Below are 22510 nucleotides of genomic sequence, written 5' to 3' on the forward strand. Positions count from 1 at the left end.
GCCTCAACAGGCAATCGACCAAAATCAAGTACATGGCTAAGGCGGCAAGCATGACTAACAAAGCACTAGAGGAGGCCCAACAAGGCCTAGAGAGAAGAGATCCGATTTGTGCCCATCTCCATGTTGATCCCAATCTTGAGCTTTGGGATCAGTGACACCAAGAAATGGAACACACACTCTCTCATGGGAGGGTATGAGATCCTTCAAACGAAGTCTTGTCGGTCGATGAAGGGGAGATGGACAAGAAGAGGGCATGAATCATGGAATCAATAGTTGATGATGGAATGGATTGGAGATCGGTATTTGGTAGTGGGAGCGACTGAGGTGGGCTAGGAGTTGAAGAAATGCTATAAGAAGGCGCCATCGGTGACGGTATGGTTGAGGTAGCAGCCGATGAAGTGCCACCGTTGGTTAGTTTGGTGACCTAGACTACTATTAGACCAAGTTTGAATTCTTCCAACTACATCAACGGTTCAGCTACAAAGTCTCCTACATAGCTTCCCTTTATCTTTAATTTTAGTTGTAACAATAGCAATATTATGTGATATTGCATACGTTAGATGACAAGGTGTAACCTCCATATTCACTGAAAATAGTTTCTGTAACTCTATATATTCGAATGAACAGCTCTCGGTTTGGTGAGTTAGCCAAACTAGTTTTTCCATATTATTTTACTTACATGGTATCAGAGCATTCAAGCTAATGCTTGATCTTGGTATAGCTTTCACAACCTTAACAAACATAGGTGGCTACTCCCGAAACCACATCCTCCTCCACCTCAAATGATACCTCATCACCACTCACCCTCACCATGCCTAATAATGCACAACTCATCTCTATGAAACTCGATGGCTCTAATTATCTTGTTTGGAGATCTCAATTTTTGCTGGTGCTCTGGAGTCATGACCTAATAGAAATTATGGACGGTTCTAAAGCATGTCCTCCCAAGACTCTTGCTGATGGCTCATCGAATCCAGCCTTTATTGTTTGGCACAAGAAGGACCAATGCTTGCTAAGTTGGTTCATGTCTTCTCTTTTAGAGAAATTGATCTCTACCATCTATGGCTTGGATACTTCCAAGCATGTGTGGGGTGCTCTTGCAACATGAGTTTCTTCTCAGTCCAGGTCTCGCCTTGCTCATATCCGGTGCTAACTTCAGACTCTTTTTCAGACCAATGAGAGTTGAACGGAGTATCCTGAACATGCCAAGTCTTTGGCCAATCAACTTGCTATCGTAGGTAAACTGGTAGATGACCAGTACTTGATTTCTTACATTCTTGGTGGCTTGCATCCGATATTTAATCCGTTCATGACCTCCTTCAACTTCACCTCTCGAGACAAAAGACTTTTCGTTGGAGGTTTTCCAAGTTGAGTTACTGAGTTATGAGTCCATGCTTGACAATCAGAATGCTTCTCTCCATTCTGATAGTGCCCACTTCACTCTGGTGGCTATAAAAACCTAAAGCCTCAACTCTTATAAAGAAACCAAAGCCTCAGAATAATACTGTTCGACCACAACAGCAAGCTTATAATCAACCACGCATAGCTTCATCTGGACCTCTAGCTAACCGTCCGTCGAATAATGCATCTCGGCCCAATTCCAATATGAACAACAATGCTGAAGTTCTAGTATGCTAGATTTGTACCAAGCCACGACACGGCACTTGATTGCTACCACAAGTTTGATTATTCTTATCAAGGTCATCTTTCACCACTTGATCTTGCAGTAATGGTAGCCGAAGCGAATGCAGCCTACGAACACAAAGTTTGGTATGAAGACATCGAGGCTAATGCTCATATTACATCTGAAGCTACAAATCTCAAGCACTAATAGCTGTTCCGAGGGTCTGATTCTGTCAATGTAGGCAATGGCTCAAGTTTACTAATAAAAAGCACTAGTTCCTCCTCTCTTCAAGCCGAAAATTTCACCTTTGACTTGTCCAATGTTTTACATTGCCTTAATGCTTCTACGAACTTGCTTTCAATTAACAATTTTTTTCTTAACAATAATTGTTATTTCATAGTAATTGGAGTAGATTTCACAATGAAGGAGAACCAGACAGGGCGAATACTACTCCACGGGCAAGTTAAGAACGGATCCAACTGCTGGCCAAAAAAGCTCTCAAAATAAATTGAAGTGCTTTATGATAAACCTAAGTGTCAAAACATCTCTTGATAATTGGCATTCAAGGTTAGGCCATCCCTCCAAATCTGTTTTAGAACAATTGTTACATCTTAAATTTTTTTCTGTCAATGAGTCTACAAATAAAATGAAATTTTGTTCCTCATGTCAACTTGGCAAAAGAAAACAACTACCCTTTAATGATTCTATGCATCAGTCAACGGTTCCATTGGCTCTTGTCCATTCGGATGTTTGGACATCACCAATACTGTCAGATAGTGGTTGTAGGCTTTATATCCTATTTATCGATGATTTCTGTCAATTTTCATAGTTATATCCCCTTCATTATAAGTTCCGATGTACTTGCTACATTTGTGAAATTCAAAACTCTTATGAAAAATTTCTTTTCTTGCTGTATTAAGCAATCATAAACGGATAATGGTGGAAATTTTTTATCAAAACAGTTTGTTCAATTTTTAGCTAAACATGGGATATACCATAGATTAACATGTCCATATACCTCATAGCAAAACAAGATTGCTGAGAGAAAACATTGACATACACAAGAAATAAGATCGGCTTTGTTAGCAAAATCGCACGTACCACAATAGTATTGGGTATATGCATTCCAAACAGCAGTATTTTTAATAAATAGATTGCCTACTAAAGTCTTAAATAATGTGGGTCCCTATTTTTTGCTTCAAAAACAGTAGTTGAAATATTTCGACTTAAGAGTTTCGAATTCTCATGTTATCCTCTTTTGAGACCTTATCAAGAGAATAAATTGGCATTTACAAGCAAACAATGTGTATTTTTGGGTTACTAAAACAACCAATATGGATACTATTGCCTTGACCTTATCATTGACCGAGTATATGTTTCTTGAAATGTTATCTTTGATGAGCAATCCTTTCCAACAAAAGAAGTAGATTTGAAATCAACTGCCTCAAGGAGCAATTTGCCTACTAGTAATTCTCTTATCATTAACACTCCAATTGTATTGGATAACCTTTTGCTTGGCACGTCCCATGTAGACTCTACAACCACACCAATTCAAACTCATGTAGATGTTCAACCCTTCTCAAACTCCACCACATCAGATCCTAGTTCTTTGGCCCATGCAGCTCCTAAAATTCCTCATGAGATTGACCCGCAAATAGAAAATTCTTCAGTTGTTAGCAATCCCATTCCTCAAGCCGACACCACACAACAATTGCCAATCTCAAACTCAGACAATCAAACCCCTTTGATCATTTCACCAATCATACCACAAAATAGAACCATCATGACAAGGTCTCAAATGGGCCATTCCAAACCAAGCAGTTCCCTAGCTTTAAAGTCTTCCACTCCACACGTCACCCCTTACGAGTTTTTTTCAGTGTTTTAACAGAGTTTGAGCCTATATATTTTACATAGGAAGAATCTCATCTCGAGTGGCGAGCTACCATGGGGCTAGAATTTGAAGCTTTGATGCAAAATGGGACATGGTCCTTATGTCCAAGACCTAAAGATCATCACATCATTCAAAACAAATGGGTGTACAAAATAAAGAAACGACCTGATGGTAGTGTGGAGAGGTTTAAAGCTCGTCTGGTTGCAAAAGGGTTTGATCAATGGAGTGGGGTGGACTACCATGAAACCTTTAGTTCGATTATAAAACCGTCAACTATTAGACTTGTCATGGCTCTTACAGTTTTGTTTCATTGGCCGATTAGACAATTGGATGTGTCCAACGCATTTCTTCATGGAGTGTTAGACGAAGAAGTATATATAGAATAGCCGAGGGCTTTTATTGATAAATCAAAACCAGATTTCGTGTGTCGCTTACACAAGTCCCTCTATGGACTTAAACAAGCCCTAAGGGCTTGGTTTAGAAGGCTTTCATAGCAATTATTAGAGTTCGGATTTGTTGAATCTTCTATTGATTATTCACTGTTTACTCTATACTCTAACAAGCTTTTCATCTTTGTGTTAGTGTACATAGACGACATAATTGTCATAGGATTAGAAACTAGTGCAATTATGGAATTAATCGACAGATTGAAGTCCTGCTTTAATATGAAGGATCTCGGCCCTTTAAGTTATTTTTTGGACATCGAAGCTTCACGGGATAACACTATGATGCATTTGAGATAGACAAAATACATCTCTGACTTGTTAAATAGATCGAAGATGGTTGGTGCTAAACTGCTAGCCTCACCAATAGTCTCGGGTACCTAGCTCTCTGCAGAAGAAGGTGAATTGCTAGTTGATCCAATGGAGTACAGATAAATAATAGGAACGCTACAATACTGCACTATCTCACGCCTAGATATCTCCTATGCAGTAAATCAGCTTTGCTAGTTTATGCACAACCAAGTGTACAACATTGGGTTATAGCAAAACGTGTTCTAAGATACCTCCAAGGCACCATTGATTTTGGTTTGATTTACTCGACATCTTCAATTACATTAAATGTATATAGTGACTTGGATTGGGCCGGAAACCCCGATGACAGAAGATCTACTAGTGGCTATGGTATTTTTCCTAAAAAAATTTAATCTCATGGAATGCAAAGAAGCAAAATGTGGTATCCTGCTCAAGTACAGAAGCAGAATATAGATCCATGGCGCTTGCAACGGCTGAGTTATATTGGATCAGGATGCTACTTCGCGAGTTACAAATTTCGTTACCTTCCCCTCCTATTTTACGGTGTGACAACATAGGAACAATAGCTCTAGCATCAAACCCGGTCTTCCATGCTAGAACTAAATATGTAGAGGTTGATTATCACTTTATAAGAGAGAAAGTTGTGAACAAAGACATTGAAGTTTGGTATATTGCCACACAAGATCAGGTGGCAGACGTGTTTACAAAGGGCTATTCAGTTTCTCAGTTTAGCTTCTTGTGATCCAAATTGATGGTGTATATACTCCCCATCAATTTACAGGAGGGTGTTAGACCAAGTTTGAATTCTTCCAACTACATCAACAGTTCAACTACAAAATCTCCTGCGTAGCTTCCGTTTATCTCTAATTTCAATTGTAGCAATAGCAACTTTTTGTGAAATTGTATACATTAGATGAGAAGTTGTAACCTCCTCATTTGCTGGAGACAATTTATGTAACTCTATATATTTAAATGAACAGCTCTCAGTTTAGTGAGTTAGCTAAACCAGTTTTGCCATATTATTTTACTTACAAGTTACAACTGCAAGGAGCAGCTTGAAATTGCCATTATAGCCAAGCATGCAATTGAGAGAGAAAAAGGACTGGATAATGAAAGAGACATAGGGCAGGGTGAGAACATTGAACACTATCACATTAGTTGTGCATGGATGAACTTGGCTGCCTCATCATTACAGTTAAGGAAGATGGAAAGGGAGTTGGTCTCCTCATGTTTTGCCATGATGAGGCGGCCAGCTGATGGGAAGAAGCGGTCGAGGGCATAAGGGAAGGAGGATAACAAGCTGGAGATGATGATGGAGAAGGATCCTATTCATCCTTCTCGCCATCTTCTAAGAAGAAACCCTAAGCTTAGAGGAAAAGAGGATGATGAGATGAGGGCGGAAAAGGGGTTGAGTTACTGATTAGAGAGATGGGTGCTTTGCCTTTTCACATTACGTAAACGGTTTGACTGATGCTGTTAGTTTAGTTGGTGTAAGTATAGATTTTACAAACTATTGGATGTAACTATAATAAACAGAAACCTCGAGTGGGGTTTCTGTAATTTACTCTTTATTTTAAAAGACATGATGCATTGTTGGAAGAGACAAATAAAGATCATTATTTAAATTAAACAATGAAAAATCATGGTGTTACTTAGGTTTATCGTGGAGCAAAAACTATGGTTTCTCCAAGCACTTGTCCGATATATATTGTGAATTCTAAGTCATGTTTGAAATATGGTGCTGAAGAGGCGTACGGGAGAACTCATTATATATTGCAAGCAAATTCTACTACATGACAGACATAAATTGCAACCCTTTAGTAGCTATCTATTATAGGGTGATACCAATGGCACCAAAAACTTTGACCTATTTGAGATCAAATTGGGCAAATTGCTTTGTCTGAAACGATGTGGTCCAAATTATTCTATATGTGCAATCCAGACTGGCCCTCATGTCTGTCTTCCATGCCCAAGTTAGCTCCAAAATAGTTGGGTTTAGTGCACAACTTAGACCTGTTGTGGATCAGCATGATTACATCAGAGAGACTCAAGCCGAACTGATTCATAATTAGACGTGTTCAAGCGCGGTGTCATCAGCTTTCGAACTTGGTAATAGCCCAACGGGCCTGGTTTCAACTATTGGCAATGAATCTGCAGTTATTGGGCCTTGATGGCTCGCATAAGTAATCTGTTCTTTGTCTATCCCCCTTGGCCCACCTCCCTGAAAGACTGGAAATTTTGGGCTAAGTTAACTTGCAAGATCTAAATGCGACTTGAGCTCGACCTAATTTCTAGTTGAACAAGCAGCTTAGCTAGGGAAGTCTACATGGAAAAAAATGTTTATTTCCAGAGGCCAGCTACAGAAGGAGTCCAACTACATTTGTTGGGTCCATCTCGAAAACCTACCTTCTTCCATTGTGTATTAAGAGGCTCAAAATTATTGTAGCAATTGTTAATATAAGGGTCATTATTTTATATCTTGATAGCTAATCTAAACGTTAGAATGGAAATGCATAATTTTTCTCTTTCTTTCCTTCATTTTATAGTTGTTAAACCCATGGTTGGTCCAAGGACCAGCGTGGTCAAGGAGTTAGAACAGGGGGTCATTGGCCGGGGCCATCTCAATCAACCGGATCAGGTTTATATCAAAAATATATTAAAAATTTAAAAAGAATACAAAAGATTAGATGTAATATAAAAAAAATCCTAACTATCGATGATGAATTTTCTATTTTAAATAGAGCTCTTCAAATTACATGGGTATACATATTTTAACTCTTCAATTAATTGTAGCATAAATCTAAAATAATCTTGAATCTAATTAATATTTAAAAATGTAAGGAGAAATTTTATTGATAATTTTAATTATTTTTCTTATGTTGTATTAAAGGAAAATGAATTGATCACGGTAAAAACCCTACTTGGAATAACTATATCTCATGGCATAGATATATTTTTATAAGTATAACAAATAATTGTAGGTTAAAATGTGTCCTAGTGGTTTAGTGTGTGTTAGTTATATGAGAGGTTTGGGGTTTGAATTTGCACACTGTGTATTTTTAGATTGAAAATTTTTAGATAAAAATTTGCAAATAGAATAACCTGATTTTATACGCTCAACCAGGTTTGTAATCGGGCACCATGTGGGCCGGAGAGGAGGAGTTGCCTCGAGTACTTCGTGATCTTTTGTTTTCTAATTTTATTAGATGTATCCGCACTCGTGTGGTATGAAATACCCATTTTAGCAAAACAGAAAGAAAAAAAAAAGGTTTTGAATCTAGTTGGTCTCCAATTTTCTACAAACCCAATCGGTTAAACCCCTATTTCAAAGGATCAAATGCAAATCCAATCCAATAATAAAAATGAACAAGACTGTTCACTATTTTCTAGTCTGACCAGCCATCTAATTTGGGTCTAATAACCATGCTTCATATTGCACCTGAACAATGCAAATGAGAAAGACAATTCTTATTATATCTTTTCATTCGATTCTGATTCCCATTTCAGTTCTATGAATAAATATAATGTTAATGAAAATCTGGCAGAAATGAGCTCACTTACTCTTTATTTGGAATCTTAGTTCAAAGTTTATTACTTAATTATCTAGTGGCCTTTAAAAAAAAAAAAAAACTTCGAAAAAGGTTCACATCTTCTTATAAAAAAAAAAAAAAAAAGTTCACATCTTTCAAGTGGTGCAATGACTTCTGGAAGAATTCCACTTTCAATTTGATATCCATGCATATTACATATAAAAGAACTAGCAAATCCATACTACAGCAGGCACGAGAGGCTGCATACCCTGTGCATCTAAACCTACTTGTTTTGTACAAATACAATCACCATATTAATATAAATGTAAGATCAACTTCCAAGACAATATGACACAATGGTATAGATTTACCCACTTTCATATGATCTTATTTCTCCTTTGAATCCATGCAGGTGCATCTTTAGTTCCATATTCGTTATGTGCTAAAAAAATTTTGAGTATTTATGCAGAGCAAATAAACTTAAATAACACCTTCTAGCTAGCCATTTTGGTAAAGTTATAGATTGTCACACTAAAAGTCTAAATCTATTTAAATTTAATCAAAAACACCATGATCAACTTAAATAGGCTCATGCTGCAGTGTCCTCAAGTCCACATAGACTATGGGCTGGTCCACTCTGATACCATTTGTAATAACATAGGATCTCATTCAAAAAAATTATAGTCAAAGAGTATTATTTAAATTCTTTGGTCCTTTATAAATACACAAAATCTACTTAATACATAGCTAGTGTTGGACTAAACATATGCTTATATGGTCCTTACAAAGCAACTCAGTCCTTCTTGAAAAGAATATACCGACGTTTCATTATCTTGCACTTTTTTTTTTTTTTGCCAATATGTTGCACTTGTCTTTTAGGATACAACGAAAACACCATTAATTATTTGAAATGAAAATAATTAAAGATTATCCATGTCAGACTTGGAGAAGCACTTTCAAGATTCAAGCATGAAACCTCCTTCAAAGAGAGGTGGGGTGCGGCGATTGTGAAAGCTTATTTGCTATCATGTTACACTTCACATATTTCCAAGTTATCATGATGACACCTTCCTTGAGCATGCCTGATTAACCACTTGTAGGTTGAGTGCATCAAGTTTCTTTCTTATTTTATAGAGAAATATGGTGATTTTTCCACCTCCAGTGATTAAAACCGGGACCTCTCCCATTGAGAGACGAAAGAGACCAGCTACATAAGTTACGGGCTTCAAGCAATCCTTCTTTCTTATTTGTTTTGAACATGTTGTGCAAAGAAGTTAGACATACACAAAAGGTTAAAAATTTATATGACTCAGTCGATGATTTACATGCTTGTGTGAAGATCAGTTTAAAGCTCGCTAGCGGCCAAAGAGTATGAAAATGTCACAAAACCAAGCTCTCAAACTCACTAGAACTCTAAAAGTTCTAAATAAGATATATTCCCCAACTCCAAGAAATAGCTGAATATACATACATGCATACATACATGTATATATATACATACACATATAAATATATATATTTATGTGTATGTGTATATGTATGTGTGTGTGTATATGCATGTATGTATGTATGTATTTGTTGACATTCCTGAATCTTGGATGGCTAATTCTTAGCCCGTGGGCTGAAGGCCTAAGAAGAGGCCTTTTTATAATATAAGAGATATTTTAACATAGGAGGTAACTGGTGCCTGTCATAATTTAACTTATTATGTTAACTTCGCGCCTACTCCTGCCCATTTTGGGGTGAAGAGCATATTGAGCGAGAGGTCTTCCTTATGGTCAATCTCTCGAAGTGTCGAGGAGAAGCAGCCGAGCCCATTCCCTTCGCTTCCTGGGCCCAAAGCAGTGCTTTTTCCCCCAGCCTAATCAAGGATTTGGGGCTTCTTGCAAAATATATATGAATAGAAAGATAGACCCATCCATCTATCCGGATATCTAAAAAAGAATCGATTTCAATTTCATTCAACGTTTGATTCAAAGAACTGCACTTAGCCGCCCCTGCTCTTGAAACGGCTGTGCTGCAATGGATGGCGGAAGAAATTCCATGGAATTAAACACTGTCTTAATGGTTTCTTTTCTTTCTTTTTTTTATTTTTGAATATTCATTCAATTCAGGAGTTGGACCTAGCGTAAATGTGATCTCCTCTCCATAAGATCGCATCATGGTAAAGAAAATTGTGAACTTCTCAGAAGCAATCCATGCTTTCAGAATGAAGAGCCCCGTAAGCAAATTGGAATTTTCGTACTCGTCAGGTTTTTTTCTCAAATCACTGCCAACTGCTCGGGCTCGGGTTCTTTCTTTTCTGATTGAATGGATGGCTGCGAAAGCGACTCATATTAAAACCAATGAATGATGATTCTACGACAACTAGAGCGTAAGCAGACGCAGCTGAAAAAACTAGATGTCATAGGCTAGCTCAAAACATTGAGGTGATAGCTTGAGGTCCTAATCTGACTGAATTATATTTAGAAAAAGCGGGAAGGCTCAATAGAGTGAGTTTTTCCTCTCTTGAAAACCTTAAAAGAAAATTAAAAGAGGACTCTACAAATATCCAGCCACAACTTAGAGTGAGTTTTTCTCAAAGTGCTTACAAGACCCACCTTGTGCCTCTTTTGTTTCTTGGTTTCTTTTTTTGTTTTGTCTTGCGTTTGTCTTTGTTTTTGTCTTCTTTTTTTTTTTTTTTTTTTTTTGAAGTAACGATGAGGAGACAGCCGAACCACTCTGCCACCTTGCGTCTTTGCGTTGTCTTATCAAAACCAACTTAAGGATTTAAACAATTTTTTGATGTGAACGAAGTTAAACAATTAAAGCGTGACAAAAAAAGAAATCCAATCATAACAAAACATCCTCTACATTCTTTAATCTTCACCTGAACCAAATCCGCTGTATAGATTATTGAGTATTGACTACTAGCATGCCGATAGAGGAGTAGGTAATTGTTTATTCAATGCTCTGGCGTTTGAAATGGGGAAGGGTGTGGACGCTAAGGTAATGGCGGTCGCCGTCATCTGTTTCTTTTGTCAGCTTTCAACATACATTTCAGACTCCAGAGCAATTCATTGGCTAAACAACAGTAGGATAAGAGAAGGGTTTTGTTAAGACAAATTCATGGCCGCAACTCTCTTGGACCGTATAAATATGATAATACGATAAAATAGAACAGTGCTAGTAAAAGTACGTGAAGACAAATTATTGAACAATGAATCTATCTAATTATAGAGAAAGGAAGAACGAGCTTCTTCGAAAGGGGTCTTTGGATACATAATATGAGTTGTAATGGATTCTTCGCAACATATTAACCTTCTCTCTCTCTTTGGTTAGTCCTATATTTCGTATTTAAAGTGTGCTTAATTCAGGTTGGATATCACAATCAACGAAAGCAACTAGGAAAATGCATGCCTACCACCCACCAAACATAATGTCCCATATGATCGTATACTTTGCCCCCTTTTTTTTATATTCATATTTAGGAAACCCCAGTTGCCTAATTGTAAGCACAACACTCCTATGATCGTTCTACTTTGCTTTTTCTTAAAAGTAGCCACGGTTTTTGGCACAATACGCCTATCATGATTGCGTGGGCGCAATTATATATACTAAAGCAGTACTTCACATATTCCTCGTTTAAAATGAGGTCAAACGAACGAAAGGCATATGAGTAGTGGTGCAGGGCGCCCATCGTAATAAGAACTAATCTCCACGGCCCTGGATCTTTTCCTAATACCAGGTTTGGGCCCTAAAGCCAGGAAGCTATTCAAAGCGGAAGCAGAAGTCCTAAATGTCCCGGTTGATTGCTCGAAGTGAAGCTTTAATGGCAAAACTTGCTGCAAGTTCGTTTTGGCTGACGGTAGTTTCTGGAGTGAGTTCATGAGAGCACAATATGGGTTTTGGTCTTTATTATCTTCCTGATCTTGTTCTCATAATGGATCTCCATTATGAAAGAAGATTTGTTTATATGACTTCAGAGGGATCTGTAATACAAGGCGAAATATGTAGCTCTTTTGTTGCAGTTTCTGCATCTCCTTATTTATGTTAGTTCTCCTAGAAGCCACTATCCCCAGCTATATTAAGGTCAATTTTGATGGTACTGTACAAAAGAGAGGAGCTTTTGGCATCACAGATTTTGCCATAAAAGATGCTAATGGACCCTTATAGCTACTGGAAGTATTAAGATCTTTGATATTATTGTTTTATTAGTGGAATTACGAGGTTGCATGGGAAGAACTGACTTATGCTATGCAAAGGTTGATTGCTTCTCCCATTTATTTAGAGGAAGATTTCTTGACGGTTATTATATAGCTATTGGATCCACGGTTTGTTGATGCCAGTGTCCACTTGGTGGATGATGCGCGCTTTTGTTTTTATTGAAGTTTTACATATCTACCAAAAAGCTAATTGTGTTATGAATTGGATGGCGAGTTTTACGGCCAATTACACTGGGTCTATACTATGAGATTTTTCAACACGTCTTCCATATTAATTTTTGAATATTTACTTTTTGATTTTCATGAATGTATGCATACTCATCTTAATTAATTAATTTATACTTTTTTATCAAAAAAATATATACATGGGATTCGTTATTAAGTTTTCTAGCCAGCCGACAAGCATGCAAACGGAGAGAACCGTTTAAATACCAATGTAGCCGGGTGTGCCCAAAACGAAAGGCCTCTTATCCCGTTGGGGACCGGGTTGAATCTTTTGCGCGAAAGAAGGATTCAGTTTCCTTCGTGCAAAACACCGTTGGATTACCCATCATACGACTCTCAAAGCAAACGCTGATAATCCAACGGTGGATTCGCGCGAAGAAAGGTGAATCCTTCTTTGGCGCGAAATTCACCTTCCTTCGCTCGAAAGGTACGCCCCTGACCCCTCCCGTGGACCTATAAATATGAAACCGAAGGAGACCGGCTTTGCATGCTCCCGCCCACTGAAGCACCAATCACAACAACCCACCGTCACCTTGACTCAAACCACGGTCCGGAATCCAGCCCCCGTCTTCCGTTTTTTTATTCCTCAGCTCTTTATTTCCTCGTCAAGTCTCCATTCCTTCCCCCCTCCTTCCCTTTTCATCCATCTATATAACCCCTCTTTGCCTCCTCCCATTCCAACCCAAACCCTGGGGATAGAATGAGGGGAATAACGTACTGGTTGGCGGAGCACCCCGCCATCGTGGGCTTCCGGTGGAGCCACGCCCAGTCCTGGGGCTCCACCTGGTCCTTCCTCTTCTCCGCCATCGTCCTCTATCTCTCACTCTCTCTCTTCCTCCACCTCGCCCTCCACCTAGCCGGCCGCCGCCGCCCCGTCCCCCTCGGCCCATTCCCTGCCCTCCACTCCCTCGCCATGGCCCTCGCCTCCGCCGCCATCTTCCTCGGCATCCTCCTCTCCTCCCTCGCCGAGATCCGCGACACCCGCTGGTTCTGGCGCCGCACCAAGACCACCCCTTTCCAGTGGCTCCTTTGTTTCCCCCTGGGGACCCGCCCCACCGGCCGAGTTTTCTTCTGGTCGTACGCCTTCTACCTCTCTCGGTTCCTCCACCTCCTCCGGACCTTCTTCGCGATCCTCCGGCGACGGCCGCGGGCGCTGGGGAGGCTCTTCAGCCACTCGGCGCTGGTGTGCATGTCCTTCCTCTGGCTCGAGTTCTCGCAGTCGTTCCAGGTGGTGGCGATCCTCTCGGCGACCCTGGCGCACGTTGTGGTCTTTGGGTACCGGTTCTGGCTCGGGGTGCGGCTGCCGGTGGCCGGCAGGGGCGGCGCCGCCTCGTGCTTCCCGATGGTGGTGGTGGCGTGCCAGGTGGCGCTGCTGGGGTGCAACCTGGTGTGCCATCTGGGGGTCCTCCTGCTCCACCTCTCCAAGGGGGGCTGCAACGGGATCGGTGCGTGGTTGTTCAATTCGGTGCTCAACGCCGCGCTGCTCGTCCTCTTTGTCGATTTCCACGTCAAGAGGGCGGTCAGGAGGCGGAAAGGTCTCGCCTTGGACGACGATTGCGGCAGCGTTTATTGCCACCAGACTAATAATTCCGGATCTTCCGAGCCTAGTAAAGAGCAATGATTACGAGGGAACAAATAGCTCGGCTCGGAATTTGACGGAGAGGACCAGGAGGAACGAATTAGGCTATCCTTCTCCTTTCTCTTGTTCATATACGTTTAGATGATGTATCACCTATACGAGTTATTGGCGAAGGAGAGGATTATACCATATTTTTGGGGAACTGAAGGAAAAGGTGCCCTTTTTTTGTATAGTATATTTCATAGAGTCATAATTTCTTATACAGAGAGAGGATATGTTTTCTTGAAGTTTCGATATATTAGTTTGTAAGTTTTTTTTCCATCTTCTCTGTTCATCGAAGTGGTTCAGTAAGAAGCAAACCTTTCTTCAATCCTCTGAAAAGTGCTTCGTAAGAATTAAAACCGAAGATGCAATGCAACTTAGGCATGTTTTCAAGACCAATATTGTACGACTTTTTTTTTTTCTTCTCCCCTAATCAAATTTTCCTTGGAATTTCGTATATAGATCTGAATAGATTTAAAGATTTACTTTAGTATCAAATTCTCCAGAGCTCGTTTTTCCAGCTTTCTAAAACTGTAACTTCTTATTCCTCCATCCCTTGTTCTCTTGAGCATTCCTGTTTCATGGTTTAAAAGAAGGTGCCAAGAAGGTTGCGCCCATAAATGACCCCAATCAGGCCTGTCAGGCTCAAGAAACTTTCTTTCACATACGAAGGGATGGTATGGTCAAGAAGCCATTCAGTGTATCAGGCGAAGTTTTAGCCAGCTAGTGCGTGAGCCCATGGAGATGCCATGCATCATTTGCTGCGCTTTGCAGAGTAAAAGTCGGACGACCAGGATCTGCACTAGCATATACTCTTGATTGCGGTCATCCATCTCTTAGGGCTCGTTTGGTTCGCAGGAAAACGGGGGGGGGGGGGGGGGGGGAAAGTGTGGTCAACGGAAAAGTAATGAAATGCCTTTTGTTTGGTTGGAGTTTTCAAAGGAGAGAGATGGGAAAGTTGTATTCCCATGGGAATATAATTCCCACATTTCGGGCTCGTTTGGTTCGCGGGAAAAGGAAGGGGGAAAGTGTGGTCAACGGGAAAGTAATGATATGCCTCTTGTTTGGTTGGAGTTTTTAAAGAAGAGAGAAGGAAAAGTTGTATTCCCATGGGAATGTGATTCCCACATTTCATGGAAAAGTCTTTCCCATGAGAAACATGGGAAAGTAACTTTCCCATGAGGCGGGAATCACTCCATTTTTACTTTTTCCCAAAAAGTCCCTTCAGCATTAAAGAAGCATTAAAGAGGCATTAAAAACCTAATTTTTATTAAGAGCATAATAGGAATTATATATAACTTTCCTAGGAAAGTGGATGACCAACCAAACATAAGCACCTTGGAAATTTGTCACTTTCCCATGGTCAACCAAACATGCCAAAAGTACTTTCTTAGGCATTCTCTTCCTAGGAATTTGTTTTCCAGGAATCATGTTCCTAGGAAGGAAAATGCTTCCTGCGAACCAAACGAGCCCTTCATGGAAAAGTCTTTCCCATGAGAAACATGGGAAAGTTACTTTCCCAAGAGGGGGAAATCACTCCTTTTTTATTTTTTCCCAAAAATACCCTTCATCATTAAAGAAGCATTAAAAAGGCATTAAAGACCTAATTTTTATTAAGGGCATAATAGAAATTATACATAACTTTCCTAGGAAAGTGGATGGTCAACCAAACATAAGCACTTTAGAAATTAGTCACTTTTCCATGGTTAAATCAAACATGTCAAAAGTACTTTCCTAGGTATCCTCTTCCTAGAAATCTGATTCCCAGAAATCCTATTCCTAGGAGGGAAAATACTTCCCGCGAACCAAACGAGCCCTTAATGACAGCCATACATAGCTATCAATCTCTTGATGAGTTATCAGCACTCTCATACAGTAACGCACGTGCACCATAGAAGATTCGAGCTCAAAAGTAGGATCCTGAGCAATTTTGCAAAGGCTGTCTAAACTGAGAAAGTTAGACGTCCAGGGACCATCTGGTCAACCATGACACATGAAATCCGAGCGATGTCCTTACTCTCCTGATGCATTTCCCACTTGCATCGTGCAAGATCCCATCTCACCGAGCTGAGCAGGTTTTTTCTCCTTCCTCCTGTTTATTTTCATCCTTTGATTGCTTCCTTTTAGATGGAGCACTGAGATACGAAGCCGACCAGCTTAAAAGATAACTGGCAATACCAGGACAGAAACGCCAGCTACAGATAAGTTCGAACAACTCGGAACTTGTGCTAATGATATCCATACGTTTATCATAGCAATTTTTTTATGCATCTAGTCGTCTAGCCCCATCCTCTCCAGCACACCGTTCAATTGAAACATATAAAACTGATCCACGGAAAATATGTATGGAACTACTGTTTTTTTAATCGAAGGCGAGAAGAAGTCCTCCCTCGTGCACTAACTCATACGTGAGCCTCTAAGATGACAAATCATGCACTCCAACCATTCCGTCCCCACAAGAACACTGCGGGTCACCATCGATGGGAGGTATCATGCCTATTCCTGTTTGATGTCACTTATAACCTGGAAATACGCCTATGAAAACTAAAATAAATTCAGCAAAATCAGATGGCTGCACATAAAATGTGACGGTAGTAATCATTGGACTTGCATCGAATAAAAATCCTTGGGCCGAGATGTGAATGAAGCCCAACAGATGGACACAATCGAGCCCTCAAAATGAAAGTTGAAACAAAGGACCCTCAACAGAGCATGAGTCATAGGTTAAGAGAGTTTCTTGACCAATAAGTTCAGAGAAGATTCAGGACCTGTCCACAAGAAGAAATTAAGGAGCAAATGTACAAAACTTCATGTCCACCACAGGTCACGCCCGTCTGTTAAACACGAAGTTGGTGAAAGTATCTTTAGTCCAAAGGCACATGCAAATGCACGCCTGCCTTTTGCCGAGGTCATGCCATTGATTCCAAGCCATTGGGTCTTCAAATCATATAAACCACGGCCATCATTTTTTTTTTTGGTTTACTGCATAACAGAGCCTCTCTTTGCCAAAGGCTGCTTTTCAGCTCATGCTAATAGAATTAATCTGCATATCTGAACCTGCTGAATTGCTGTGTGGATAGAAAAAGAAAGCAGCTAATATCATCAGGACCAAATCTAGCTGGCTGCACTGAAGATCTTAAGCATGATCACCCAGTACCAGAAAGCAACAGAAAGATCCATGGAGAAATTGGGAGAAATATCATATGATAGGAATTACCCGCAAATTGACTGTTATGCTTCTTTTATTATAAGCTCAATATCAGCTCCAACCTCCACAATCTTCGATTCCATTGAAGCTTTTGCATCATTTGCAACACTTTGGACATCCAAATCAATAGCAATCGACTTTACAAGGCCATCTAACATCTAATTTAAAATAAATCAAGGAAAACAAATGTATAAAACTTTAGTCTCCTCCAGGACATACAGATTTCATGGATGCATTGAAAAGATATTGAAAGGAACTAATATTTCCAGTAACAGATGACGGTCTTAAAGCTCAGAGACAGAATGTCAATATTTCAGGAGTAAAAAAGTGAAGCAGTAATGTAGTTAATAATAGATAAAATTATTCAATACAGGCCTGTCAAGATGCTGGCATAAGCTGTCCTTCCCAAACTCCATGTGTGGCCAACGTTGAGGGAAGGGGTAATGATGAGAGAGACTAAACTAAAGGAGGAAATCACGCCATTGCAGTTTCCACTGAACAATCCCCCCAAAAATATAGGATGCCAAGTTCCATCTCAAAGGCAGTTTCCAGCATCCCAACTTTTTTTGGGATTGTATGATCCCCAATTGGAATAACTCCTTACCAACTGTTAAACTCACTCTCACTAACAACCATGCAAGGACAAACCTATGGATACTTTGAGCAGGCATCTAACAGCCCCTCCTCTGATGAAATAGGACACAAAATGAATGGCACATAATAGTAACATGTTTCAAACATCAGAAATCATCCGAAATGGTAAAATGCAATTCACATCAATGTATTTTCGTAGCAGAATTAATATATCAGGTGAACCAACGCAATGCTATTACAATGTGACTGCTCAAATGTTAAACAAAGAGGTATGGGATAACAGTCCCCCAAGTAAAAATATTACATAATAGAAATGCCAAATTTGAAATTGATCAACAGAAGAATCCAATGTAACAAGTAAACAACCATCATGGGACATGCCAACCAGTGCTGAGATAACCTATTCTACCCACCTAAATTTATAAATTCAAAGATAAATTAACTGGCATCAAGTAAAGGCTAAATGATGCACTGACAATTTACTCAGCACCCCTGATCTTCGAAGGAAATTTCGCTATATCACATTTTTTATTGCTTTTCAAATTCTGGGCCTGGATTCTTTGACTAGGATTAAAGATTAGAAAAAAGCTGTTTTCTTTTCCTTCTCTACTTTTTAAATTTCATCACATGAAAAGCATGCTTTCCAATAAACCTGCCATATATCGTGTCAAATTCTTATGTCAACAGGATTTTGTGAACAGACATATTCACAGGAAAGTTCTTATTATTGGGCTTTACTTGGTTCGTTTTAGGAACTCTATAAATGTGTCTAATCCTTATGTTAACAGGATCTTGTTAACAGATATATTCACAGGAAAGTTGTTATTATTGGGTTTTACTTGGCTTGGGTTTAGGAACTCTATAAATGTGTCTAATTCATAGTGTAGGCTCATGAGAGAAACTATGAGGGTTTCACAAAATTTGTCAAGGTCATGTGGCTTGTTCCAAATCTGAACTTTGGTGTCCTTTTCTTTTCTTTTCTTTTCTTTCTTATTTTTTCCTGGTTTTTTATTCGTGCAGGTGCAGGTGTGGGTGCGAGTGCGGGTCATTTTCTCTGTAGTCTCTCTACAATTCTCCTCATCAAGGAACAAATGAAGGGCTTTGCTGATTCTTATTAAATACTGTTACTCTTGCCTGAACGTATTGTTTTATCCATCAGCTTCTTAGTGGATCAGGTTAGTATGAATGTGCTTCCAGGCACAAGAAGACCACTAAGCATGAAGAAAACAAAAGAACAGTTGTCATAGTGCAATCTGGTAACTTTGGAACAGGACACTAGAATCATTGCAAAAAATATACTGCAGCTAGTATTTTTCAAAGTGAGAAAATGATTAAAAGCAGCACAAGAAAGATCAATGCACATCAATGTTCAGAATACACATATGTAGGCAGGTACCTTAGCAGGTACATACAAATATATGTACCTATTATGTGTATGTGCAAGTGCATGTATGTAAAAGCTCGAGTATTCTAGAAAAATGGATAACTTTAAGCAGATTATTCTACATGGTTCTGTAAACATTTTATGCCAATGTTCAAATAAATACTGAACAACTGTAGATACAAACTTAAATTTCAAAGGATACCAGTGAACCAATGGCAACAAGTGCTCGGAATCTTGAATCACCATCTTGATTTCCATCCTCTGCAATCTAAAAGCCATTACACAGAACATTAGCCACCAATATATTAGAATAAGGCAAGCGCTGTAAAAGAATGAACATTAGAATTTGGATTAAAAAGACAGATGGATCTTTTAAATACCAATGTCATGCACAAACAAAACAATGTAAGATTATGAAAGGAAGATATCAATCCAGTGTAGAAATAGGTGCACGAAGAACTGGCCATACTTCAAGAGCTGCAGAGAGAACTTGAGCCTGGCCTTCCTTATCCTTTATTTCAGCCAAAAGAACAGCATAGCTACAATAACAAAGAAATTGACAGAGAAAAAAAAGAATAAGAGCTTCATGATAAATGAAATTATTTCACTTGCACAACAGAAAACATAAAAGTGTACTTAGGAAAAGCAATATGCTACATAAAACAAACCATAATCTGAATCAAGACAACCTAAAAATAGATACGAAGAGATAATATTTTAGTATCCATAACAGTAAATAACAAGACTTATCTCAATTATATTAGGGATTGGCCTTGTGAATCTAGTTCAATCATTCTTAAGAAGTGCTATGAATTGCAAACTGCAAGATGACACTGTTGACTGCAAGAATGGTAAGAGATCGCCTTATTCTTTCGAGTTTTTTCTCAAGGGACAAACTACCAAACAACAAAGCTGCAAGATAACCCCCCATGAAGAGATCAAAGCTAAAATAAATGCACGGACTGCATGGTATCACCTTAGAAAAGATTAAAGATGTGGTATAAGAAGGATCATATAGAAGTGGCTTGTTCACATCAACTGGAGTTTATAGGTAGGTACTATGTCCAATATGAAAGGAAAGAGGTACTACCTAGATGGCGAAGCAAGAACTAATTTGCAACTGATTCATTCCCATTTACGAATATGACAACTACATGCAATCATTAACATCATCAGAAAGACCACAGAAAGACAGAGTAGATCCTTAAGAATTCTTTGATCAAGCCACAAGAACACAATATATCCAAACAGACAGATGCCAAGTCGCATTGAAAGCCCACATTCTAGGATGACAGAGTTGCTCGCTAAGTTGCTCTGGAGATATAGTAATTAAGCAAAAGCAAGTTGTGTCGGGAACAATCTACTGCGCATGTCAGTATGTGAGAATAGTTCCAAAGCCACTACGGGTTATGGTATACCAATTGCAAGTTACTGCTGGAAAAGATTACTCACCCATATCTATGGTGCTTTCCATGTGGCAAGGTTGACCATGTTTCTCATGTGTCTTAGGATGAAGAAGTCAAATATAACCGATCAAGGCAGAGGTTTGGGCATGTGCTGCCGATGAACAAACTTTATACTCACATAAACCCACATCACTGGAGAGTTGGTATCAGTCTTGAACCCTTGACATGGGCTTCATGAGTCAAAACCCATGCTGCTAAGACAGGTTGAAATATATACCCACACTACACTCCTCGCATTAATTTATTACAACCTCAAGAAAATCACTTTATATTCTAAGCCATAGACATCATTATTGACAACAGGACATGTACAAGCTTAAATAACAGGACATAAATTTCAGGTCATGGAATGGAGTACTCTGTATATATGTATGCAGTGTAATATGTGGATGACAAGTTACAGGTGCAGTATGATCCTTCTAATGTTGAACCTCATCTAACTGATTCTTTCATGTAATCAAGAATTTCTTCAATGAATCAAAGCATACCTCCTAAAATGCAACAGCTGTTTTTGGAGAAAAGAAACAGGAAAACTATGCATATTGTGACTCAAAGTTGGCAATTTTCCCTCAAACTAAACCAATACTCACACATGATGCTTCCCCTCCATTTGAGTTACTCAAAGTTGACCAAAAGATGGTGACATGATCAAAATAAATTGAGATTAGAACCAGCATATCGAGCTACAGTCAGCACAAAATTAGATGATAGTTCCTTGGTGACTCCAAAATTTCTAGCAGAAGCTCTTTACATAAGAGCAAACAATCCGAGGAGAGCTCTTCATGCTTATGGAGCAGTCTAATATGCAAAGATAGAACTAAAATGCTTTTAACCTTCAAATTTTGAACTTCAGAACATATACCTATATACTTAGGGTGCCATATGTATAAATTTTACAAGTTGAGTTTACATCTTCCCTTTCACGGGTTATTCTCAAATAAAGAATATAGCTAAGAAGAATCCTAAGTGTTAGAATTATTTTCCAAGAGTCAATTATACAACATAAATTTGACAAGCCTGCAGAAGAAACTAACTATCATAGTTTGGTTTTCTCAAAAAAAACAATTAGGTAAAAAATGAAATGCATTAACTTTTCAACCTAGACGAGCTAATGAAAAGTCAAGATTTGACATAACAGATAGTTATCACCGAGGGCCCTCTCAGCGATACCCAACCAAGAATATCTAGAAGTTTCAAAACAGCCATAAAATCATTAGAACAACTCATAGAATCAAAAAAAGTTAGCAATGACACCTATGGAAATTTTAGTGGCACTTAAGAAGGGTCTGGATTTCATGATTAATGTTTAATAGAATAAAGTATCTATAACCCTAATCTTTAGATTTATGCACTGTACGAGACTTACTTTAGCAGTAGTGTAGCATAAGATAGATGTGCATTCTTGTTGAACAACGACCGGCAACTTGACAATGCATCCAAAATCTGGGAATTCATATAATGGACAAAGATCAATGCAAATACTATCATAAATACAACAATCATATTTTTTTTTGCCTTCAATAATGCCAGAAAGTATATACTTCAATTCATAATTCTTATTCATTTTTCCCATAATTCTTACCTCTAGTACTTATGTTAACCCCACAATCCCTTCTTTGTCTTAAACAGAGAAACCAAGCAGTTTTAAACTTACCAAAGAAAACTTTTAAATATTAATTATTTGAAATTAAGTTCTTGATGGGGAATGGCTTTCTGTTTAAATTCATATTTACGCAAATTATGGCAAAACTTATTTTGTTCATGAATTAAAACTAGTTGCAGATTAACTGGAATCAAAATAACCTGAAATATAGAGCAATATTAAACTAGTTAAAGCCCTCTTTCCATGTAAGTTTTAGTAATGCATAAGCATGGTTAAAACCATATCTGACTTTCTGATGTTGATTGTGTAAAACTCTAGTGTTGACGTGTATTTTATGGTACATACAGATGCATATTCAATGTGTTGTACAACTCCAGGCTTTCGTTCTTCATTCAGAAAAAAAT

General features: G+C 38.8%; 2 protein-coding genes across 5 annotated transcripts in view; one reads left to right on the forward strand and one right to left on the reverse strand.

Annotated features, from left to right (window-relative positions):
* The first annotated feature begins 12720 nt into the window (after positions 1 to 12720).
* Positions 12721 to 14179, forward strand: LOC103720776 (fatty acid elongase 3-like). Its single transcript, XM_008810657.4, has one exon. It carries the CDS (start codon positions 12931 to 12933, stop codon positions 13849 to 13851), a length of 921 nt encoding a protein of 306 aa, XP_008808879.2. The 5' UTR covers positions 12721 to 12930; the 3' UTR covers positions 13852 to 14179.
* A 2245-nt stretch (positions 14180 to 16424) lies between these two features.
* The window catches only part of LOC103721263 (transducin family protein / WD-40 repeat family protein), a 100159-nt gene continuing 94073 nt past the window's right edge, over positions 16425 to 22510 (reverse strand). For all 4 annotated transcript variants that reach the window (XM_088719665.1, XM_088719662.1, XM_088719657.1 and 1 more), the window contains exons 19-23: positions 21870 to 21946; positions 19507 to 19576; positions 19240 to 19305; positions 17069 to 17217; positions 16425 to 16919 (exon numbers count right to left, since the gene is read on the reverse strand). In XM_088719665.1, the coding sequence (XP_088575791.1) occupies positions 17083 to 17217; positions 19240 to 19305; positions 19507 to 19576; positions 21870 to 21946 (348 nt within the window). In that variant the 3' untranslated portion in view covers positions 16425 to 16919; positions 17069 to 17082. The remainder of the gene's footprint in view (positions 16920 to 17068; positions 17218 to 19239; positions 19306 to 19506; positions 19577 to 21869; positions 21947 to 22510) is intronic.

The sequence above is a fragment of the Phoenix dactylifera genome, chromosome 1, assembly GCF_051530095.1.
Source record: "Phoenix dactylifera cultivar Ajwa chromosome 1, Ajwa_hap1_PhDact_Kaust_v1.1, whole genome shotgun sequence".
In the NCBI taxonomy this organism is placed as follows: Eukaryota; Viridiplantae; Streptophyta; class Magnoliopsida; order Arecales; family Arecaceae; genus Phoenix; species Phoenix dactylifera.